The following is a 25,675-nucleotide window of genomic DNA, read 5'->3' on the forward strand; positions in this document are numbered from 1 at the left end:
CTAAAGAAGTGTATTTTTTGCCACAGCTCTTTCCAGAGGGTACAACACAGAATCAGTACAACCTCTCAGCTTTGCTGAACAACAACAGAACAGTTACATGGCAAGACAGAGAAATTGGGAACAGGTTGCCTTACAGAGTACTATAGCTAAAACCAGAATTTTAATAGCATATGGTTTTGAGTAATTTTTTGGTATGTGTATTACGCGTTAAAAATATTGGCAAAGGTTTCAAATAAGATTATTTTTTATTATTAATAAAAATCATTTATACGGCACTGAATATTCTGATGACTTTCAGACGTAAAATAATCCCTATACACATGTAGGTGTTTGTGTATTGTATTACAGACTAGTATGTGTTGCCCCTCTTATTTTTAAAAGAAATAACTGTTACAACTTTTCCCCAGGGATATCACAATCTTTATTTTAAGCAACTCTCAGTTAATATTTTATCACTCTGTCATTACCTTGTCTTCTATTAACATACCACTATTCATTTATTAGCATTTATTGACTTTAGGCTGCAAATTCAGAAAAGTAGACAATGTTGCAGGCTCAGTGGTTGTAAAGACCTTTGTATTTTGTGAATCTGTCAAAAGGGCATCCAAATTGTTAAGCACTAAAATAAAAACCAAACAAATAATAATTTGGTCTGGTAATTTTTTTCAAATGTTGTAAATACACAGCAACAGTGTAACAAAACATTGCATTTAAGTGGTACATCCAAAAGTAGCACGAGCTAATAAGCTCCTGCAAAAGTTGCAAAGCTTGTCCATTGCAGATAGGATTGTGTGCAGGCTTGTCCATTCCTGACAGGACTGTGAAAGATAACTGTGAATTCATTACTTTCATCCTAAGTAGAAGGGCTCTTGTTAATTGCTAAATTTTTCCTGTTTGGACAGGAAGTCATCTAGCTAACAGTATCTTCGATTTTATTTAAATCACTTTTTATCGAAGTAATCTTCCAGAAGCAAAGGTGATCTTCCAAAAGCTTTAGATTTATAAGTTCATGGTCCTTGTACTTGTCAAGACTTCATCATGGAAGAAGGTCTCAGCAAACAAATCAGAGTTTTGCAAAGCCTCAAAAAGACGCTTATAGTCTTCTGGATACAAGTTATACATTGAAGCATTTCTGGGAATTTCTAGTGCTTTCAGTAATCTGTCACTATTGTCCAAGCTCCAGGAACTGAAACAAACACACAAAATCATAATGGAGCATTTCTTTCTGTGAAAAATTAAAAAGCAAGAAATATTATCTGAAGGCCCACTTGACTCTTTCATAGCCTCTAGAAGAAGCTAACCTCTTCTTGCAACACACTTTCAATCCATGCTGCAAACAGGAAGAAACCTCTGCTATTAAAACACATCAATAGCAAATAAAGCTCCTAGCACACACAGACAATACCAGACCACACAAACCTCCTCATTACAGGATGGGCGCTCTCTCTCCCTCATCCACCCTAAATTCATAAGTCAGTAACAGGCATTACAGCCTAAAAAGGGTGTTTCCATGCTGGAGAAATTAAAGCCAAGGATGACTCAGTGTAGCATGTACCAGTGGCTTACACCTCCCAGGTATTTTCTTCTACACTTAAACAGATGTATCCACCCTCCCTCCCATCTACATCTTTGCTATGAAAGCTATACTTTTATAAAGGTGCACATACATTAACCATTTCCCAGACAGAAAAAAAAAATGTATAAATACACAGAAGATGCATATTAGAAGCCTTCAACTTCCTGGCTGAAGGATCAAGTGGAGATGAGGTATATCACTGAGCTTTAAGAAAGAAATCCATTAAGGCTCTTTCCACTTGTCTTTCTAAGACAGTTACTGGAATTTAGTAGCTTATTTTTTCCCCCTTTCTGGAAATTAACTTCCATAACCTACTATCAGCAAATGAGAAGTATATTCATTATTTTCATCAGCAAGAAGTCAATGCTTTCCAGACTGTGAACACCTTCCATTTCTGGGAAACAGAAACCTACTGATCATAAAGAAACCTGAATAGCTTGCATAATTGGTAAAGTCTAAAACCTAATTTTTTAATTAGGTAACAGCCATTTGAGGACATCCCCATTCCACCTTCTATAACCTTCAGCTGTTTTCATTAATGTAACTTTGATGTCTGTTGTAAGCTGAATCTCTTTCAGGTTTTAATTTCTGTACCTGCAAAACTCTTGGTGGCTGCATTATTGTATCTGTAAAGTAAGTGAAAACCTCTTACAGATACATGACCTAAGTTCCATTGGAGGTACAGGAATTACTGCACATATATATTCTAAATACTTTCCAACCTTCCTGACAGTCCCCGAAATGCTGTATAGCAGGTTGCATAATAAAATCTTCTATTCTACATGTTGATAATTAAAAATTAATTACTGAGGGTTTTTTATAAGGCAGTATTTCATCTGCAAATAAACACTGCTTTGGGAATATATTTTAATATTTTCATATATTTCTTTGAAGTATAAAAATTGTAATTCTTTCTTACTTACTTTAATCTATCAGTAAGTTTAGACTTAGGTTTAGCAAAGGACTGTTTCACCATGAAAATAAAGGTAGATGCATTTGAGGGCTTCAAGCCTCCTGTAAATAGATTTTGCTGAGGAGTCAGTCGTACCAAACAGAAATGGTCATTTGGCAGCCGCTGCAAGAAAAACAGAGCAAGTCACTGAAAAAATCACTTTTTTAGACAGTATCTATCTTAAGCCAAGAGCTTCATCTTTGCCACCAGTAACATTTCTTATTAAAAGTCTTAACAAGATGACTTCATCGGAAGATGAGGCTTCACCTCCCTGTGCCTCAAAGAGAAAAGGAAATAGAAAACAAAAGAAACATACTATCACTTGGGGTTAATTTCTGTATTTTTAAGCTAGACTTTCTTAGTTGAAATAGAAACAGGCTTGGTGTGAGTTTTCAAGATATTATACAGGCTATTGTGTTCCTATACTATGCAAGTTATCAGACCTGCCTTGTATGTATAAGGACAGAATCACGCGAGTGCAACACTAAGACACTATTGCAAAAAGAGGATTTTATAAAACTGGGATGAAGTGGAGTCTTCAAAGGAAATAAATGTACTTCTGTATTGGCAGCAATGGATATATTAGATCTGACACCTGTACTTCTGAAGTTGTCCTGGTACATCTTGTATAGCCCACCTTAAGGGCCTCTCCACATGACTATTCAGCAACACAACTAAGCATAGAAGGCACACCCAGTCACTTAATATATTACAGAAGTATTGCAAACTATACTCAATACAGCACCACAGCAGTTTTCTGGGGAGCTAGAAACTCAAAAATATAAAGTAAATATGCTTTTATATTATCAGAATTAAATAGGAATATTCCTTTATAATACAAAGGAACATCATTACTTTTCCAAAGGAGAGCAGTAAGTAACTTTACACAAGGTATTTTTGCACTTCTCAAATTTAAGTTTGGAGACTGGTGCTTTTCTACAATTAACTTGCACATGAAATCTATAATAGACATGTGAATGACTATTTTAACCAAAACCAGCAGCATACTGATTGTGTTATTGACTGTGGTAACTTGTTTTGTTCAAGCAGGTAGATGTGACCATCAGTAACTTTCTCTGAAAAATACTTTACCTATTCATATTCCTTTATGCTGTTTACTTACTATATTTTTTCTATCTCAGACAATAAAGATACTAGTTTATTTCAGTTTCCAAGAAAACAGCAATTCTTCACTCCACTTTTGATGAATCTCTATGCTGCCCTAAATTTTAATTAGAACAGTTCTTAAAAAATGCATCTGTAAATGCTGCTATAAAGTTACTTTAACCTTTCATTAAAACTAGTTTAGAAAAACATATACAACAATCTTACCCCAGCTTTTGGTACTGCTAGTCCCCCATTTTTCAAATTGGTTGCAAATGAAGACCAAGGTTCCTATGGGAGGAAGCAAATGTATTATGTACTATGGAATTAAAGTGTTTTGTTAGACTGGAATAGACTATTTCAGTTGGAAGGTACCTACAGTGATTATCTACTCCAGTTGTCTGAGCAATTCAAGGCTGGCCAAGCTAAAGCATTTTATAAAGGGCATTGTCCAAATGTTCTCTTAAATGCTGACAGGCTTGGGGCAGCTCTAGGAAGCCTGTTATGGTGTTTGACCACCCTCTCCCTAAAGAAGCACATCTAATGCCAAGTCTAAACCTCCTCTGGCACAGCTTTGAACCATTTCCATGTATCCTGTCAGTGGATACCAGGGAGAAGAGCTCAGCACCTCCCTCTCCCCTTCCCCTCCTCAGGAAGCTGTGGAGAGCAGTGAGGTCACTCCTCAGCCTCCTTTGCTCCAAACAGGACAAGCCCGAAGCCCTCAGTTGCTCCTCATGGGACATTCCTTCTGGTCCTTTCACTGGTTTTGTTGCTGTCCTCTGGATGCACTCTGGGACCTTCACATCCTTCTTAAATTGTGGGGCCCAGAACTGCCCAGGTGTTTAAGGTGAGGCTGCACCACGCTGAATTCAGTGGACAATCAGCTTTCTTGCCCAGCTGATGGTGCTGTTTGAGGCACCCCAGGGTGCAGTTTGCCCTCCTGGCTGCCAGGGCACACCCTGCTGGCTCACACTGAGCTGCTGCCAGCAGCAGCCCCAGGTGAGCAGTGGCCAGCCAGGTGTAGCCCAAATCAGCCCTCTGAGCTCTGCCCTTCAGCCAGTTCTCCACCCAGCACACCCTGAACCTGCTCATCCCACAGCTGCACAGCTTTTCCAGAAAGATGCTGTGAGGGGCAGTATCAAAAGCCTTCCTAGAATCCAGAAAAATTGCATCCACCATTTTCCCTTCATCTGCTGGGCAGGTGACCTTATCACAGGAGGGAGTCAAATGGGTTAAACAAGACTTTCCCTTGTTAGCTGTGCCTGATGAGTGCATTATTCTTCAAATGCCTTTCAATAGTACCCAGCAGACTCTGGTACTCCAGAATGGTTGCAGGTGCTGAGGTTTGACAAACAAGTCTGTAGTTCACTGGGTCTTCCCTCACGTTGTTCTTTGTAGGAGGACGTGGAATAACACTGGCCTGCTCCAGTCAGCAGGGACCGCCCCAGACTCCCAAGACCTTTGGTACCTGATCAAGAGAGGTCCTGCCATAGCTGCACGAGCTCCTCAGCACTCTGGGGTGAATTCCATCAGGCCCCAAGGACCTGAGAACATTCAGCTGATACAGCTGGTCCCTTCCAGTCTCACTGTCCACAAATGGAAAGTCACAGTTCCCATACTCATGGTCCTTTTGCTCAGGGGGCCAGGCAGCCCAAGACTTGTCAGTATTATTAAAGACTGACGAAAAAGAGACATCAAATGCCTCCACTTCTACCTTATCCCTGTTAGTCAGGTGACCTCCTTCAAAAAGTACTATTCTTCAACTTCTTAATATTTACCTTAATGTATACCTTGCAGTATAAGGTATTTGGAGGACAATGGGCAGTGAAATCCATTTTAGATTAGCAAAACATTTAAACTAGGACAGTAGGTTCCTAGAAAAATGGAGCACAAAGATAAATCTGAGAAGCATAAACTAACTGAAAGTTGATGGCCGTGTGTGCATGGGGAAATGGGAGGACAACATAAAAAATACTTTTAAAACTCAACCACAGCATGTTTCACAAGGTAAAAAGGCACTGACTAGTAGGAGAAGCAGGTTTGCTAGGAACATTAAGGCACCAAGACTCAAACAAATTTCAACTGAACACAGCTTAGGAAGTCAAAAGCATAAATGATGGCAAAATTCGGAGGATATAACAAAGACCAGACTATGACAAATTGGAAAAACACAATTCTAGTTTCACACAACCATTAGCAAAATGGAAAAGGTTTATCTGGTGTGTAAACATCTTTTTTATCTACTAGAATCTGAGAATAAATGTTTTTGAATACAATGGCTTGCAGTGAAAACACTGACATCATAGGGAATGACAATGTTGCTTAATTGAAAGAGTTTTACACAAAACATGACTGGTTTAGCTTTTTACAAAAATTTTCAACAGTTCTCCAACTGATTTAAACATCAAATTAGCTTCCAATTAGTTTGCAATCGTAAACCACTATAAACCCTTTTGTAAATGCATGTCCATACATAGCTTTAGGCCTTATCAGCTGGTACAAAACTCTTACCTTATGCAGTAGTTCAATTTCATACCCTAGTTGTGCAAGTACAGTAAGTGCTTGATAAATCTTCGACTTCCCAGGCTTTGCTGTTAATACCTAAAAAAATGGCCAAGAACAAGCATTTTTATTGCAAGAACGAAGACTGTGTCTTATCTAAGCAAAATCCACATACATATATAAAACAGTAAGAAATTCAGTTAAGTCTAAAATTCCAAGGTGAAGTTACATTAGGCCTCTAATACGGGCTTTGTGCTATTTTAATATATCTTGTCAGAAGACAGGGCTAGAAGATGGAATATTTGAAGTATTTTTTCACAGCAGTTATTTGGATAACTGAACTATGTATGACTCTCCAGCATAATCTTTCTGGTTCCTTTTAAGGCAGAGAAGTTTCACACAGAAGAGAAATAAGGATAAGATGTCATATAAAAACTGTAACTTTGGCAGAGTTATCAGTTTGCACTGATAAGATAAAATTCCCAAGAAGACACACAAAGCAGAGTAAGTGAAACATCAGGCGACCACACTGAACATTAAGCAACTTGCAGAGTCATCATCCTGATCAATGTTACAAATCAAACAACTCTTAGGGCAAGGAAAAAAAAAGCTTGTGATTATTCTCAAAAAGGGCAAGGAAAGAAATAAATTGTAGCAGGGAGATTTAACTTTGTGTAGTAGAATAACACAGCCTTGTCATATAATAAAAAGCAAGAACAACCAGCAAAAAGGAGTAAACAATGTCCAGTTAAAGAAGGTTCCAATAGCTTTTACTACACACCTCTTATGTAACAGAGTTCACATTATAACCAGAAAAGTTAATTAAAAAAAAAAGAGATCACATTATAACCAGAAAAGTTAATTAAAAAAAAAAAGAGAAACAGGGACTACCTTAAATGAATAGGCTGCCCTGCATTTAGTAAAACATCTGACCATTAAAACATACCATACAAGTGGGTATTTCAGTGGTGCCCAAACTGTCATTTCACAGAATATACTTAAGACATTTAATTTTTTTCAATGGGGCGTTAGATACAACACTGGTTGCAGAAGGACAAGGACCTGGAAGTCCTTGTCTACTTCAAGTAATTAAAGGTTTATGACTCTGTAGAAATCTCCCAGTCTCATGGTGGCGGGGGGGGGAGGAGAGAAAAAGATGTCATCCTTGAAGTATAAGTACAGTTCTAGAGCCTTTGCACAGCATTAATTAGGAATATGCAATCCAGAAAAGGTTCTACAGCTTAGTTGACAGAGCATTAATAAAAAGGAGTGTAAATCATTATATATTGCCTATATTACTTTCAGTACTGCATACAAAGCAACTCAAGAGGAAAAGTGCATCTCACTGTATTGGTATTTAGTGACTTCATTTGTGTTTTTGTGTTTTGAATTCAGTCTTCGTTAACTACTGCCTGCAACTAGTAAACAAACTTTTTGCGAAAGCATGGCACAGAATTTAATCACCTCACAATTTACAATGGAAAGCAGCTATGCTGCTGCTGCATATACTTCTCAAGGACCAGTCTCCACAGTTTTAAGATCTGCAGTTGAATGACAACAGAATGTTTCTTAATAGTGCTATCACAGCATAAAGCAAACAAGGAGGAGACTGACAATACTTAAAAATTCTGGTAGAAAAAAAATTCACTAGCAAAAACATTCAGTACACAATATAAATGGGTTTGTGTTCTGTGAAGCACCACACCTTCATTACCTGTAAAATGCCTTGCACATACCGTATACTCTTTTTCACTTATGAAGAGGTTGAGTTCCACTCTCCCGTATCTGTATATGGAACTGCATTCATACATGGCGAAAAGAAGTCTCCAAAGTCTGTTTCTTTCCAACTGCTGTGGCACGATTCCAAAAACTTTCAAAGGAACATCTGTTTCCCACAATAGCAAAAGTATCTTTAAAATTCTGCAGTATGTATTAGACAATCTCATTAATTCTAATGTCTAAACTATGAAAACTAAGAGAAGAACACCTATGAGTTCATGTTGTTCAAGAATGAATACAGTTCAAGCCTTAGTCAAAAGCTTAGTCAAAGCTAAGCCCAGTTTGCATTAGAGAAAAACTTTAAATTACAATAAAATACGTAATTATCTGATATTGCCATGGGGTGGGAGGGGGAGGGGTGGCTCTGAAGCTATCATGATTCTTAAGCAAAGCTGAAATGTAGAAAACAGCATTTAATAATCCAGAATGTGTATTAAAGAGAACATATATCTCAAGCAAATCCCAAAGTTTTTGCCAAACTGCCTATGCACCCCTTAAACACACTTGTTTGTAACATGTGGGATCATAAACATATACCTGCCCTCCAAGGAACTGCTGCTACACCCAGGGTTTCAAAAAGTTTTTCAGAAGACACAGCAGGTGGTTTCAAAGCTCCCTTCGCCATAGGATCCATTCTGAAGAAGTCACCATGAATCACCTTTAACCGCCCATCCAGGCCACTCTCTAGGGACTGAATAAAAACAACTTTAGTCGAAGAAATCTGGATACGGTAACTGGTCTTGCAAAACACCCAACCCAAACAAAAAATGCATTCAAGCCCTACCTAAAATTGTTACCCAGTCAACAAGAGTCAAACCTCAGAGCTGCTTCTTACAGATGACAAAAAGAACTGCTTCTTTTTTTCAGCTGATAAAAATAATTGCCCCCTTCACTGGGAAAGGCATTTTGACATTTTTTGTGCTGTTCAACTTGAGCTTTAAACCACATTCGTAAATTTGTAAGATGTGTTGCAATGTTTTTAAAAAACCACACAAACTATTAAACGAAGGAAACTGCTCCTTTTAACAATTTGAAACTTGAATTCTTCATATCTGTGGAGAGGATACCTTTTATATACATTTAAAATCAGGTGAGAGTCAGGGATTCCAAACCAGCACTGTACTGCAAATCTTCTAGAGCAACTTCTGCAGCTCTGTGTCTGACCCCCTCTGAATCCATGCAGAGCCCAGGTGAGCAGCAGAGGACAACACGTGTCAATTGTAGGAAAACAGATTAAATAAAACTGTGTGATAATCAGAATAACTAAGCATATTTTTACAGACTTTTAACAGCTTCATACAGAAGTCTTGCTTAAACATAAACATCTACAATGACTCCAATCAATTTCAAATTTATGCATGAAAGTTCATTTATGCATAGAAAAACTACGTATGAACTTAAATTCCTACATGCACAAAATGCCAAATTAATTTAAAAACATTCTGCATTTGTGATGTACAATGCCAAACTATATACTGTTCGTTATTAGGCATTTTGTCAGATGTTGCAAGTAACAACCACTGTCCAATTCCTTTTTGATCCAACAATTACACAACAACTTAAGCTCTCACTTTCCCTTTAATTTTGTTTTAGAAACATGCACCTGAATCAAAAATATACCTGTAAGTCTGTAAGGAAATCTGAGTTACTTTCCAGAGCTACCACTCTAAAACCAGCATCAATCAGAGATTGAGTCAAAATCCCAGGACCTGAAGTAGGAAAATAAAGAAAATATATTAAAAAAAAAAATTAGGATCGTGTTTTTGATTCTAAGTGAATACCTTTAGTGATTTTCCCAAGACAACACTTGGGACATATCACCTTCAACAGGAGATAGCTTTTGTTTGTTAAACACACCTCAAAACAAGAGTTAGAGAAATTATTTACAGGCAGCCTGCTCGATATTTCTATTACACTGAGCATAGTGTTACAATTAGATATTATAACTGGAGATAACGTTTTGAATATTTCAATTACTTTTTCTTCTGCCAACTGAAATATACTGTGAAACCTTACTCATATTATCTTTAAAAAACATTCTGCAGAAACATAAACAAAAAAAAACCCCAAACCATTAGGTAACTGCAAAGGATCTGCCATAGCCCATAATCCTGGGTGTGCTTTTACTAATAAAATTCGCCTACAAGACCACAGCATTACCTGACAGAAAATGCCATCTCTGGTCACTCTACAGCAAAGTTTTAACACAAGTGATTCAGGCCTCCAGACTGCACCCTCACTAATCCCCCAAGCCCTGCATAAATGCACCCCCAGGCACACCCCGGGGCCCGCACCCACATGTCCCGGGAAGGTGCCGGCCGCGGGTCCGGGACATTCCCCGCCCGGGATTCCAGCCGGAACATCCCGGACCGCAGCTGCCACCCCCGCCCGAGATCCCGGGACAGCACGGCCCCAGCCGGTTCCCTCAGCGGGGCCGGGCTGGCGGCAGGGCCGGTGCCGAGGGCGGCAGCTCGCACTGACCCCCCAAGGTCACTGGGGCGCGCCGGAGCCCGGGGCAGCTCACCGGGCGCGAACTCGAGCAGCAGGGGCTGGGGGCCGGGGCTGGCTCCGCCCTGCAGGCAGCGCCGCACGGTGCGCGCCAGCTGCGGGCAGGCGATGAAGCGGCGGACCACGAGGCTGCTCCGCTGCTCCTTACGCACCGGCCGCTTCTCCTTCGCCGGCTCCGTTACCCGCAGGGACGGGTAGTGCCGCCCCGCCGTCACCCAGCACGGCGGCAGCCCGCAGAGCAGCGGCCGCAGCAGCCCCGCTGCCAGGAGGCGGCCGCAGCCCGCGGCGCCCAGCGGGGCCCGGCCCGCCAGCATCGCCGCGCCGCCCGCGCCGCGCTCCCCGCTCCGGGTGCGTGATCGCCGCGGCAACCGGGGCGTCACTTCCTCCTGTGCCCGGCCTTCCAGCGCGCTTCCGCTCCGCCGGCGGAGCGCTCTCCGCCCGCCGCCCGCCCTCTCTATGGTGCCCGCCCCGCACCGCCGGCAGCCTGCGGCAGCACCAGCCCCCGCGCCTCCACGCCATGCCGGCTGGCGGGTCCCGGCCGCCCGAGCCGCCGCGGAGCTGAGGTGAGCTGACAGCAGCTTCTCCGCAGGGGGAGGAGGAAGGGAAGATACGATGCCTCCCCGGTGCCGCGCGCCGCCGCCGCCTTCTGCTTGTGTCGGCCGCCGCCGGGCGCTCTGGGGCGGGCTGGGGCCGCCGGGCGGGCGGCGGGAAGGAGCCGGTGCCGGGCGGGCTGGGCCGGGGCGGGCAGGCGGCGGTGCCGCGGTTCCCGGGCCCGGCGCGGTGCCCCCCGAGCGGAGCTGGGCAGGGCTGGGCTCGGGAGGGGGTCGGGCCGGCGGCAGCGCTGTGCCGGGCGCCCGTGCAGCGATGTGTGCGCTCCGTGTGTCGGTGGAGTCCCAGGAGCTACGTATTTAGTTTGAGGTTTGCCTGGGTGTTTCGCGGGAGTCTTTGATCTCCGCGTCTGCAGCTAAATAGTCACTTCGGGACTCGGTTGTTTGTGTCGCCCTGCCGCTCTCAGCAGGTGCAGGATCCTGCTCCGGCCGATCTCCGGCATCGCTCCTTGCCGGGTTCCCTCTGCTCCATACCTTGTTGCAATTACCCTGTCATTTTCGATAGCAGTGACGTTGTCCTTTCGGCAACGTCCCCAATGCCTGAACGAGAAATAACTTTAGGATCATCTTCAAGACGTTGTCAAGTTTTGCCAAACTGGAGTTCATTCTTCAGGGATGCTGTCAGTGGCAGGAGAGTGGCCGCAGTGTGATGGGGGAAGGGGAGAGAGAATCCTTCCAAACGTGTTTCCCTGCTCCCTGTCTCGTTTGTGCAGAAGGCAAGAGAGATCTGGCAACCACAGCGTACGCCTGGTCTTCAAATTAATGGCTCAGAAGCAGACTTTCTGCATGATTTCCTGCAAATTGGTTAATTTCATGTATCTTGTTTCTCTGCTTGTGAATAGAGAAATTGACACTTCCCTACTTACTAAACAAAGTCGTTTTGTTTGGTATATCACTCAAAAACAGAAATTGGGATAGAAAATTGTGCCTTTGTTGTTGTGTTTTGGGGGGACCTACACGTGGCATGAAGAGCGGCTGGGCTGAATTTAGAAAAATGCCTTAGCAAATGCAGCAGTCCTTCAACTCTGCAATTTATTTTTAAATACTCAGCTTTTTTATACTGAGTGCTGTAATAGTTTTCCCTGTGCCTTAAGGGAAATGGACAGATTGTTCTGCTGGATGATGGGATAGACCTCAATCCATTTTTAAACTGGACTTTATGTTTTAATAGCTTTTTCCCTCTCTTACTAATTAGTCTGATAATTCAGTAATTTGTAGGACTTTTAGAACATCAATCAGAACTTGGTTGTCTTAGAGCAAGTGTCTAGTAATGTCCTAATTCAGCATTCCTTGTCAAAATTTATTGACAGCTATGGCCACAGAAAAGTTAGCTGTAGTTTTAAGCTTAATTAATGAATTTTGGAAGTTTTTGTTGTCAGTTGGAGGACTCAGGAGTGCTAGGGTCATCTTTGAATGGGCTGTTCAGAGCAACTGAGATTATTCAAAGGAGTGTTTGCTAATAAAAGCCAAATGCCCTGACAAGTCTTCATACACTACAAATTATACACTTTTCTTCACAACTTTATTTATTTTAGCTTAGTACTTGCCTGGATGAACCACATGTCTCTGTGGGCTAAACTCATGGTTTGATTTTTTTCCCCTCCTGCTAGAACTGCTAGATATATGCTGAATCTTTCATGCATAAAGGACTACCTCTTTATGACCTGCTCATTATCTTTGACAAACTGATGAAACCATAGGAAAATGGTAAGTTTTAAACATTTTTTAAATTTATTTAGAAATTACAATGTAGAAAATTGTTTAATATATTGAAGTGTATCACAGGAAGACTTGAACAGTTATTTTTACATTATGGTTGATTGAGATACATGTTTTCTAGTTTAACCCAGCTATCACCGCATGCAAATATTTGAATTTACAGTCTTACCTCATACAGCCTTATGCCTTTGTAATTTATGTGCATTGTTGAGTGCTCTGGAATTGTTTCCTTCTAATTATTGTTTCCTGAAATAAATCAGAGGGAATCAAGAGGGTTACCTGTTCTATTGGATTCCAGTCTATGCTCGAACCAAAAGCGCTCATTATTTGTATGGGTCAAAAGGATAGTGAAGAGATCTGATTTTTTTTTTCAATGGTTCTAAATATCTTTTGCATTTACCTTTATTTGGCTCAATTTAAAGCTTATTTTTCTTAGTGTTATTTTGCTATGTTGTAACCACTTAGCCATAGTAAATATTGGCAGTCGTTTCTAAGTAAGGGTGAAAATTGCAGAAGTACCTGGATCTTGATCTCAATTTTTCAAACTCTTATGCCCATGCTTCATTTTATGTGCAAATTTGGCAGAATTTCTATCTTCCACAAAAACAACCTAATGAGTATGTCAATGGAAGTTTGCATGATGGTATTTTTTCCTTGTCCTCCTAGTGGATACTTAGTGTCCTCTAAGGACTCAGAATACAGATTAAGTTTGAAAGGTTTACATGTTACCAAATACCACCTCTAATGTGACTTTTAGAAAAAGCTTTCAACAGAAATGAAAGAAACTCTTACAATAGAGCTGAAAGAATCACTTAAGCCTATTTGCTTCAGTAATGTGAAAATAAAATAATCTGCTACATGCCTGAGTTGACAGAAATGTCTCTGCTTTGCTGAGATGCAGGATGCTGCAGAATTCATTTATTTTGTTAAGCATACTTGAATAATTTTGTTGTAATGCTTGGTTGGTGACCAAGGAAAATAGTAGAAGGAGTGGTAAGAGATTTTTTCAAAAGTGCTCTAAGCACTGCACACTCAGGGAAAGAGTCTCTAGGAAGAATTACTTTTTAAAAACCTATCAGAGAGTAGCCTCATTCTTTTTCATATTTTCTTGCCATTGCTGTCCCCCGCTCCAAGCCCATATATGCACAAAGGAAATCTCCCGAGAACTGAAGTAGCATTTAAGCCAATGCCACAATCTGGTTTGAGATCCAGTGAGTTTGCAGCCTGTGGGTTGTGTTGGACATCTTCCTTTGAAGTGAAATCTGCCTTTATAAGGAGGTCAGGCAGATTTGTATTTAGAGCTGTTACGGTCTATAAACCTTAACTTACTGCTTTCCTACATGTCCTCTGTTGACAATTAAAAATGGCTTGACATTTGGATGGGGGACAGTGGCTAGGGAGTGGGGGCAGTTTTGCAGTTTGGCCAAGCTATTAGTAGCAAGGGAAATTAGAATCCAAGGTTCCTTGGACGCTCGCCTGCTCCATGTGACAATGTAGATTCCAGCCCAGCGCTGAAAACCTGATTAATAGGAAGTTGCTGTCCATTAAAAGTCTGTTAGATCAATTGTGCAGATCACTGGAGGGTGACTGCCTAGGTACCAATTAAGTGAAAAACTATCAAGTCAGTTCTCCTTTGAGATAGTTTCTAAGCACTAGGTGTGAAGTCATGTATGCTAGAATAAGGTTATTTGAATAAAAAAGTTAAACCACTCCTTTGCTATTTCTCTTGTGTAATACCATGCTGTTTAATAGGAAAGCTTTTTCATACCAGGTGCAGATTGACTTTGCAGCCTTACAAACACTGCAGCAAAGTTCACAGCTGACAAAAGAACCATTCAGAACAAAAGTAAACATTTTTGAAATTATCTGGTGCCTTGAATTCTGTCCCTGTTGATGCTAACAACAGTGTCCACATTTTATTTCCCTTTTAATGAGCACTAAGCAATATTTTTGACATTTTCAGTGGAGGGGTGAAGGGTTTTGTGGTGTGAAGATGGTTGCGTAAGCTGTGTATTATAAGGCGTTTTGGCAGGGTTACAAATTTCTCACTCTGTACTTTGTCTGTGTGTACAGAGAATCTCAGTCCCTAGGGCTATCAATCTGGCATCTTTCATCAGCACTAAATTTACTGCAAATATTTTTTGTGTGCATGCAAAAAAGAAAAGCTCTATTAAACCTTTGTGGGGAGGAGCGAAAACACTCAATAGATGCTTTTTCTGTTTATTTCTCTCAGAATTTCTCTTCGTTGAATTCTGGTGAGCATGTTCTGCTGACTTAAATTCACTCAGTATGTGTTTGTGTGTCTATCTCATCATAAGTCTTTATCCAGAAGGCTTTTGAAATGTTGCCTTGCTCAAGAGCCTGTCGCACCAAAGATTTTTTAGTTGTCTTTTTCTTATTAATCTACTTACAATATAACTGTGGTGTCTTTGAAACTGTCTGGCTAACTGATAAGGAAAGTGAAATGCTGCTAGTGCCAGAGATTCCTGTAGACAAATTTTGCTGTGTTGTGTGCTTGCTTTTTAGGAACAGAGCTGCTTAGCATGAGTGTGAAGTTTTTTCCACTGTTGTTCCATTACGCTGCTCCACCTGTCCCAAGTGAATTGCTAATGTGTGGCCTTAGAATGTGAGCTTTTGCACTGCTTTTCTCTGTCCATGCCAATGATTTTCTTGGGATTTTTGTTTGGAACATTAATGGTACACTGGAAGGCAAGTTCAGATAGATTAATTCAGAATATCTTTAAAAAAAGAAAGAACCTAAAAATAATCGTGGTATTTATTTTATTTTCGTAAAATGAGCATGTTAGGAAAACTTTTAAGTTCACTTGATGAATATGTTACTGAAGTATTATGGAAATTCATAATGTACATTTTGGAGGTTCTTTCTTAATGGTTATAACTTGGAATTTTGTGTGCTTTTAGCCTCTGAGTGAGGGCATGATGATCTTATCACTTCAGACCAGCATTTCATCTGGACCTGGGTTACAGTTCAAGTGTTGTTCATTCTGTTTTTACAGTTCTACAGTTGACCCAGTTTGGCAAAATAAACAAATCTCATTGCATCTTGTCCTGAAATTACACATTTGTCAGTTGTTCAGTAATATTTTGGCATTTTCACCAACTCATGTCTTTATTTTATAAAGTGAGGTACACCAGGCAGAGCTTACACATTTGATCCTGGGAAGATTGCATCTTAGCAAGAGTTGGCATATAAAATTACTCTTTATCCAATGTTGTTTTGGGAGCTGCTTAGTTTCTTACCTGGATTTCTCTTTTTCTCCTGGAAGACTGTTGAAGTCTGCTATGTTAGCACTGAAATATAATGTCATTAACACATGGAGAAATAATAGTCATTCAGTTTCTCCATGGGCTGTTAGAGTTCTTCTGTCATGGAATCATTGAAACAATCTCACTTTGGGTTTTAAGTGAAATTAGTTTTTACCACTTTACAGTACTGAGTTTTTGTTAATGTTTGTGGTAGTGGGGATTTTCTAATGGAAAGCTCTTTTTAAAATAGGAATTACTTAAAGTGACCTTGATCATAGTTTTTTGAAAAGCTGATCTGAAACAAATTAGATCTCTGTTTACGGGCTCAGGTATTGCAAGCATTCAAATTCTGCAAGGAGAAACTGGAAACTGTGTTCTTCAGAAAACCTCCCTAAGATCTATTAGTCGAAAGTATGTGTAAATTGTTGGAGACAGCTCATATAGCCAATATCTGTTTACACAATTAGAGTTGAAATGAATTTACCATAATAACTTCCTGTTGAAAGGGGGAGAGTTGAGACAGCACTCAAGGCTAAATTCACCACTGGGGTTAAGTAGTTGCAGCTTCATTAACTTCAATCCAGTTACACCAGTGATTAATTTTTTGGGGGCTCTGATTTGCTTAACACAGGTCTCTTACAGCTCATACATGATTAAGTTCTTGCTCATGCATTTAAGGGCCAAAAGAAGAAAGAAGAAAAAAAGACCAGATTAAATGTATTGTACCTCGTTACAGTCCTTGTATGAAATATTTATTTCATAATCTCTCATTGTATTAATCTTTGCTACATCCCTGTGAAATATATATCAGTACTTTGTGGATAAGAAGTGCAATGTGACTTCATGGAGGAGGTTCAGAGCACAGAAGGGATTTGATCTCATTCATTTGTATCTGACACTGAATAATGTAGAAACTAGACCATCCTTCCTTTTGGAAATGTAAGGCAAATAGATGCAAGATTTTAGTAGAGCTGCTGAGTATTCTGATTTTCTAATGATGACAATTATTAAAGCTCTAACAATTAGCTCTATTCTTAATTAACCTTCTGGTTGGACCTGAAGGCTTGATAACAGAGGAACTGCAAGTGTATAATACTTATGGACAAGAATTGTTTCATAACCTTTATGGACAGCTTTCCATTCTACTTGTGGTTGCTTCTGGACTTGATATGATTTAGGACCTTACTGAATATTTTTTAGTACTAACTTTCTGTGTGTTGATGAGGGCTATAAAACTTGCTTGTCCCTCATCAATATAAAAAATTATGGACTTCAGTCTTACTATGAAATGTAATTCTCAGAAAGTCTTGAACATTCTTCTTTCTTCAGTTGGGTAACTTTTAGATAATTGCCTCATTCTTCTTTGGATTTCAAGGGATCTTTTCTGTTATTTCTGCTTTTTCATATATGTTGAAAATTGTTACCTGAGATCATGAGAGATTTTATAGCATATGTTTTTTAGCAACCTCTTATGAGATGGTAGGACCCAACACCTTTCTCAGGTATTTGGAATGTAAAGATTTGGATAAGAGTGAGTTGAGCTGGTTAATTCTCATAAATATAGTCTGTGGATTTGCAGGACTTTTTTTTTCTTTTTTTTTTTTCCTGTAAGGAAAAAGTACCTATCCTAGAAAAAATGCATAAATTTGTCTAGTAGGAAGCTTTTCATTTTTGTTATGCTTTCTAATCAAACTTGTGCACCTGTTCTGAAGTGTAACAAAAATCGGAGAGTTCTTCAATTAGAAAGAAAATTTGAAAATCAAAAAAGGCAAATTACTACTTTTCAGAAGACTTAAAAGGAGGTTCATGCATCCCAAGGCAAGACCAGTTACTCATAGGTTATTCCTGAACAACATTTGTCTAGACTGTTTATAAAAGAGCTGCAATGATGACAGTTCTCCATTCTCCTAAAGCAGTCTGGTCTACTGCCTTTTCTACCATATCTCTACCCAAGACATGTTCTGGTGTTTTGTTGCAGACAAGAAAAAAAACCTGAACACATGGAATGGTAAGGTTACTTTTTGTTCTTGTATCATTCAGTCAAATTTGTTCTAGTGGAGCTTGAAACCCAAAACTTTTTAGACACTTGGGGGACTCATCATTGTGTATTTTGAGTGCTGACAAAGAGGCTGTTCGTGTGAAATTTTTGAGAGATCTGTCATATGTTCTACTAAAAGCTACTATTTGTTTCCATACAAACCTCTTGTATTTGGCTACATGAGTGAAACATATTTTTAAAGTAATGTTAAATGTGGAATAGTAGATTATGGCTGGCAGTATGTTTATCGTTGTTTATTGAAACTGTGAATAAGCAGTATGACTAGGAAGCTTAGAAGTTGAAAATAGCATGTGAAACTTCCTTTTTAAACCTCACTATTCCTGCTGTTTATAGATGTGAGGATCGTTGTGCCTTTAAATGCCACTGCCACTTGAGAAATGTCACTTCAGTGTCAGAAAGTACAAAACCACCGAAGTGTTCGTGCTCAGACATTTTTGTAAATTCAATTAAATTAGATAAACCACCCTGGTATCTGAATACTTCTTGAAGGAAAGCAGACTTAATGCATTTGAAAAAACAGACCTGTTAATCTCTGTATCTGACACAGAAGAAGAAAGCACATAGAAAGGTATTTTTACCCCTAGTACGTTTTTTTCCAAAGCCAAGCAGGGAAACTGAACAGGAGGACATTAATGCGATTCTCTCATGTGAGGCTGCCCAGTAGAAGGGTTGTGCATCAGTCTGTCTTTTGAAGTGATAAACTTGCAGTGAGTCCATGCAATAAGACAGCACAACAGCATGGGGTGTGTTTTTCTGCAGAGGTGTCAGGTTGGATAATGGAAGCATACATATGAATATCTTTATTTCCCTTCCTTTAGAAACAGCAGCGTTCCAACTATTATATTTCACATAAAGCACAATGCAGAGCAGAATTCTGTTAGCTGGAATTGGTCTGGCTTTGTGAGATGATCACAGGAACATGAATTGCCTATCACTTTTGTCTGCTGCTATTTCTTACTGTAGCAAATTCTGTGCTGGTCAAGCACATCTTCAGCAACTTGTACTTTCCTTGCTGTGGTGAGGCAAGGGCACTCTGGTGATAATATTCAAGGCTTCTGTAGTTGTATCTTGGCTTCCACATGAAGAAGCAAACAGTTGTAGAGAAGTTGCATTTGCACTTCTCTAAAGAACATATGTGCTCTTTGTTTACTAGCTCCTGTAACAGCATAGTAGACATGGTCCTTTTTCTTACAAGCTAATGAAATCGTAGTGCTATGTTGTAGGTAGTTTTTACATAGTGTCATGTAGATAGTGGGTCATTAGAGTTTCCCCCCCCGTCACTGAATCTTCATTTTGGTATTAAATATAAATGTTCATAGAATGGGATTAACCTTTTTCTTTCTATGTAGATGTTAATGGGCAGTAAGAATAATTTCTAGTGTATGTTTTGATTGTGTATGGTCATGATAGTTTTCACATTGGTTTTTATTAATTCATAGAAGATTATTTATCAATATGAAAAGAGATACATCACAAGATAATACTTAAATGATAGTATCTTTCCACCAGCTATCAGAAAGATCAACAGATTAATTTTCAAGAAATATCTGGATTACGTTTAGCTATTCTTTAAATTTTAGTGTTTCTAATGATAGAAGCATCAACTCTGTAAACATAATGATTTTTTAAAACTATTTGTTTCACTTTCATGGAATCAATTTTGTTTGAGTTTTTTTTTCTCTAGCACTTGTAAAGCTGCTTGTATTTAAGTAAAAAAGTGCGTGTGTGAAGATACTAAAACCCCTGCAACAATAAAGAAAACCAAATTCCTTGAATACTAGTTAGTGCCTATTTTTCACCTGTCCTTAAACCTGAGACTTGCTGGATTTCTCCTTTAAAATGATGGGGATTCCACAACATCTCTAGACAGCCTATTTGGTTGTTTACATAGAGACCTTTTTTTGCTGAATCGCTATTAAAAGATGTAGTGCTGACCCTTCCTTTCTAAAACTCTCCTCTTGCTGGGATCCAGGTTCTCTTGTGTACATCTTGTTCTGTGTATATGGTGCACAAAAAACTCTCCATGATTGTAATTGAATAGTGCCTGGTAGACCATAATGAATTCTCTTGTGCATGTAACACTTGCTGTATTATATCTCAGGAGAAAAAGATAGCTTGGACTCATAGTCAGTTTTCTGTCTGGTATCTCTTTGAGATGATTTTCATCATAATAAAATGACTAGTTATTCCCTATTTCAGATAGATTTGCTTATTTATTTCAAAAGTTTGGGGATATTCTGTTTGTGTTAGTGAATTTCATGTTATTCCTTTTGGAGCACTAATTGCTACAATTAATTTTGAATTAAATCCTCAAAAATGCTTATAACTGCTTCTAACTGCAGACTATACTGCTGTTGTCATTTATCATCAAAGTTAATGAAAATATTGCATAGAAGCAACACTGGGAGCCAATCTGAAATGCTCATTCATTTTGAATAGAGCAGTGGTGGTAATATAGTGGGGAAGCTGATTTTCAAAGAATTAAAATATTAAATCTCTTTAATTAACACAGAACAATAAATGGCATGAGAAAGAGAAAATAGTGACTTTGGCAGAAGAGCTATATGAAGCCAATCAAATAAAAATAATAAAAATAAAACTGGAATAAAAATCCAGTTTGATGTAAACTTTTCAAATGTTAGAAGAAACAGCGTTGTGATCTGGATTGTTCAGTAAACATTCACTGAGCCCACCAGCTGTTCAGGATAAAGGAGCTGTTAGCATGAAAGGTTAAGGGGCCTGGTGGTGTTTGTGATTTTGTTTTGGTTTTAATGCCCTCTTCAAATTTTAACCATGACAGGTCAGGAGTGATCCCACTTCCTACTACCTTTTATTTTTCTCCCCCAAACAGCTATATTTAAGGTTATGTTTCCATAGTAAGGATAGATGGAAAAAAGCGAGCAACTGAAAACGTTATCAAAATTATATTAAGTTGTATGAAATATATGAAAGGGAACACTGATGAGCATGGGCCTTGTAAAACTGAAGCAATTTTTCAAATGTATATACTGTTTGTACTAAAGCAAACAAACATACAAGTAATTTCTTCAATACAGACTTTTAGCCACTTGACAAATATTTTCCATTTTATTTTTTATTTGTGCTATAATCACCATGATTACATGTGCCAATTGTATGAATCTGTGTAGCAACTGAAGCACTTTTATTCATCAAATAACAAATAACAAACACCTTTAACAAAGGTCAGTGCAGTTCTACTCAGCGTTAGCTTTTATTTCCATTTTGGGCAACCAGTGAAGGGAGGAAAAATAGGCCTATGAAGAAACAAACATTTTTTATTAACATGTTGTTTGTGTTTACAATTCATTTCAGTTGCAAAACAGTAAATACAGGACCAGCATGTTAATGGTCTTTTAAATGTAGTTTAAATCACAAGGAACTTTAATTTAATTTTTATTTCTAAATAAGTGTTCCTGCTTTTGTTTTTAGACAGAGCTGAAGTTCATTCTCACAGGATTTAGATTCACTTTGATACCTGCCTAGTGCCTTGGTAAACTCAAAAGGAATTGCAAATAGCAGCATTGAAAATCAAGAAGGTAAAAAATTTCAACTGGGAAATACTTTTAAAAGATCAAGGGCAGGAGTGTTCTAAATTCCTTGAACTAGCTCTTTTTGGGTTTTCATTCTCTAAGGAGTCCTAAGGGTTGTAGAAAGGAATAGATTTTCAGGGCTACTTTTATTTGGAGAAATACTGAGTTTCAAGCAATAACCAAGAAATGTTGTGCTTTCCAGCTTCTCAGCTACAGAGGGACTATCGCTTCAGCCAAATGTTCAGAGGAAGTGAGTTAACATTTTCCATCAGAATGTCTGCTTCCTCTACAGCAAATATCACTTGTCAAAAGCATCTTTTCTCATTTTTCATGATCAAATAGGAAACGCTTTGTTCAAATGCATTTGTATTTCTCTTTGCTGGCTGTTGAAAGGATAAATGGTTTTCTACGGATAGAGGCAAGACAGTGGTGGTAGGACATTCTAATTTTTTAATTATTGCTGTTAAAACTAATTCCTCATTGGGTTTGGGCAATTTACTTCAGCCTCTTTTGATACATCATTTGATCTATGGGCTGGGGAAAGCAGCAATAGTTATTATTATTTCATGTGGCTGAAAGACTAAAATGTGAACCTTTCAAAGATAATACTGTTTGGGATTATTTTTTTAGTGCTTTAGAACAGGTATCAATAAATCAGCATAACTAGTATGGGTGTCTAATAATATCTAGTTCTGATTCTTTCTCCTCTGATTAAAATTCTGTCCTCCTCTTAACCTGTAATTTTTTTGTTTAATTCTCTTTGAGAGAAAATTGCTTGATTAAGGAGCATCCTTCTAGTGAACAGATGTGTTTTCCAGATAAGTCCTCGGTATCTTCTTAGAGTTCCTTTTGTCTTTCTGGTGCTCATGGAAAACCAATTATCACCTAATGTGGCTGCCAAAGGAAAATGCAACTTTCATCTCTATGTACAATTCATAATTCTTCTAGACTAGGATAGAATATTTCCATGGGAAGGGACCCACTTTTATCACTTTGTCCAACTGCCTGAGCAGCTGAGGGCTGACCAAACGTTAAAGTGTGTTGCAAAGAGCATTGTCCAAATGCCTCTTAGATGCTGGGGCATTGCCCACCTCTCTAGGAAGCCTGTTCCAGTGTTTGACCACACCCTTAGTAAAGAAATTCTTCCTGATGTCCAGTCTGACCTTCCCTGGTGCTGCTTATGTTTTAGGGTAGAGGCAGTCCTTATTGTTAGACTGGTATGGCTGGAAGTGGTTAGCCAGCTCTTCAGGTTGGAGGCAGAGATGGAATTGTCCTGGGTGGTGCTGGCTTTTGCTTTTGTGTTGCCCAGCTGCTGGCGGCTTGTTGCTCTCTCTGTGCTTCTCTGGAACTCCTCACCCTCTATTTAACCAGACCTGTACTCTGTGTGCTTGTTTGTGAGCATGTTGTTGGAGACAGTGTCAAAAGCCAGTCACAGTAAATCACATCCATTATTCCACCTTCTTCTGCCAAGCAAGTCAGTGTTTTGTAGAAGCACAACTTACCCATCATAAATCCATGCTGGCTGCGCCTCATGACCACCTTATCCTTCAGATGTTTGAAAATGCTTTCTGGGCTAACTTGCTGTAATATCTTCCAAGGATTGAGGTGAGGCAGAGCAGCCTGTAGCTCCCTGAATCCTTCTTCTTGTGCCTAAGATAGCAGTGTTGTTTTCTTTATCTTTTCTTTTTTTTTCTCAGTCCTTTTAGCAACAATAAAGTTTATGAAGGAATAATTTGGGGAAAATCACTTTATTAATCTTTGTCAGAAATATGTTTCTGTGTTTGAAGGAAAGCTTACTTATTCTTTGGAATTTTTTTCCATTTTTCTGCAACTTAATTCTTCTATCAAGTAAAATGAAAGAGTATCTTCCAAATTTACCAAGTGAGTATTTCATATACTCAACTTGTGTATACCATGAGTTAAGAAGGCCTGGTGAAAACAGGTATCCCAGAATGTCCTTTCATTTAAAGCAAAGTATAGGAAGCTGCTGTAGGAGGCTTACCTGAGCTCTTCTGTTGTAGAAGAGTGCTTGCTGGTTCTTGGCTTCACTATTAAAAACGTGAGCTAAATCTAGTGAGATGTACATAATGGAGCTGTAATTCGGGTGTATGGTTGCTAAATTAAAGAGCAGTATTGCCATGCTGCTAAAGGCTAAAGATAGGAACTGATACAACAATGCTCCTGTAACACATAGGTCTTCTGCTAAGTTACTCTTTTTTTGTTCCCTGTGAATGTGTCTAATTGCAGGATTGATTGGAGTTGCACCTTCACAAAAAGGGAAAATTGACTCCTGCTGAGAGTAGGTGGGGGTTTTGGTTTTTTATCAACAAACCATCTGCTTCTGTGTATACTGAACACATGTTGAATGTTTTCTTGAAAATAATGTGACAATTGAGGCAATAAACAAGTCCTACTTCCATCTAATTCTGATAACACGCTTAATCTATCTGCAAGTTTGATCTGATACCATCACTGACAGAATTAAAAGTCGTTCTACTTTTATTCCTCCCTGGTTTATTTTTATTTCAGGCAAACTATGATCTTACATGACAAGAATGCTTTTGTTTTAGCCATGGATTTAAAGGAGGGGGAGGGGGACGTGAGGTGGCTTCTGTTTATCTTTTTGTTTTTCTCATTACCTCAGCTGTAACAACAGGAGCACTGTTGTAAAGATCAGCTGTGGTTTTGCTCAGGTAACAAGAACAGTTATAATTGGATAAAAATACAACTTTATAGGGGTTTTTTGTTTGTAAATATCTCCCATGCAAAGACTTTGAGTCAGTGAATGAAAGAAATTCCCCTTATTTTTAAGCTGTATCACTTGGCTAATGTGAGTCTTTATTGGCTGGCACTGGCTGACATTATTTATCTGTTATACTATACCTATTGTAAATTATTATATTTTATATTTTAGGTGTAAAAATATCTAGGGGGAGATTAAGTGGTTCAAGAAGTAACGCTCTAATGGATGACAGAGACTTTCCACCAAATGATCTGCAAATAGACTCAAAGGACAGTCTTCCTGCTAACTACAGGGTGGAAAGTTTGGCGTCTCATTTGATTCCTTCAGCTGATGAAAATGAAAATCAACTTGACAGTGATGGGAATGAAGTTCTGACCAGCATTGCTATGGGACGACAGGATAAAGGTGAACAGGATAACATCAATAATAATGAGAATATGGACAGTGGAGACTGGATCCCAAGCTGCAAGGAAAGTGAGACTGAGAGAAGATCTGTAAATGTCCATATGGACCCTCAGCTGGAGGAAAAGCCTGTCACAGAAAAACAGCCAGGTGGAAAAAGAAGTCCAAGAAGCAAAAGAAGCTCCAATAAAAAATCTAAAGGTACTTAACTAAAAATTCTTTTGTTCTGTTTATTTCAGAAGTAACACTGTAGTTTAAATTTGTGAGCTAATAAGAAATATATTTTAGGTGTTGTACTTATTATTTTTAGCATTTCACTAAAGGTTTGGTGGGTTTTGGTTTGTTTTACCTTTTTTTTCCCCAGAACTCCTACTAGTCTTCAATCAGATTCAACTCTACATGTTTTTACCTTCTACCTTCTGTATTTTAAACAGTGGCTGTGTAGCAAATGTGACACACCAAGTAAACAGGAGTAGAGGGAGGTACACAGTGTCAGTATGGAAACTGGGCTGGTGTCCAAATCAGAATGGACAGAAATTCTGGCATTACGGTTTTGCTCATTTGAACATCATGGTTGAGTGCAACATTTTGGTGTCCTGATCCCATGTCAACATTTGAAATCTGGCTATGAGAACCAAATAGTTTGATCTTCCCCTACTGTTGTAAAATTTACATACATTTTTCAAAGCTTACCAGATAGGCCTAGGTTGTGTGTTTTGGGTAGCAAACTGTTTAAAAATGTGTTCCTACCAATTTTTGATTTTTCTTTAGATATTTTGGGTGTGAATTGGATAAGGCAAATGTAATGTTTATTTCATGTTCTTATTTCTTATTTGAAATCCTTCTTCCCTTTTTGAAGGAGTGGGATTTAGTGTAACAGAATGTGTTATGTTAGGTTTTTGCCA

The 25,675-nt window shown here is 39.0% G+C and overlaps 2 protein-coding genes across 2 annotated transcripts in view; one reads left to right on the forward strand and one right to left on the reverse strand.

Moving 5' to 3' along the window:
* Positions 1-362: 362 nt before the first annotated feature.
* TFB2M (transcription factor B2, mitochondrial) lies at positions 363-10,735 on the reverse strand. Its single transcript, XM_054280487.1, has 8 exons — positions 10,438-10,735; positions 9,534-9,622; positions 8,451-8,604; positions 7,871-8,019; positions 6,144-6,233; positions 3,861-3,923; positions 2,500-2,651; positions 363-1,186 (listed from the first exon to the last, which is right to left on the reverse strand). Exons 1-8 carry the CDS (start codon positions 10,733-10,735, stop codon positions 1,000-1,002), a joined length of 1,182 nt encoding a protein of 393 aa, XP_054136462.1. The 3' UTR covers positions 363-999.
* Positions 10,736-10,909: 174 nt separating this feature from the next.
* CNST (consortin, connexin sorting protein) overlaps positions 10,910-25,675 on the forward strand; it is a 46,296-nt gene continuing 31,530 nt past the window's right edge. The window contains exons 1-4 of the mRNA XM_054280234.1: positions 10,910-10,984; positions 12,640-12,736; positions 14,982-15,003; positions 24,540-24,971. Coding sequence (XP_054136209.1) covers positions 12,734-12,736; positions 14,982-15,003; positions 24,540-24,971 — 457 coding nt within the window. The 5' untranslated portion in view covers positions 10,910-10,984; positions 12,640-12,733. The remainder of the gene's footprint in view (positions 10,985-12,639; positions 12,737-14,981; positions 15,004-24,539; positions 24,972-25,675) is intronic.

Source organism: Melozone crissalis, unplaced genomic scaffold (genome assembly GCF_028551555.1).
Source record: "Melozone crissalis strain CALT ecotype California unplaced genomic scaffold, PUWL_Pcris_2 ptg000027l_1, whole genome shotgun sequence".
Lineage (NCBI taxonomy): Eukaryota > Metazoa > Chordata > Aves > Passeriformes > Passerellidae > Melozone > Melozone crissalis.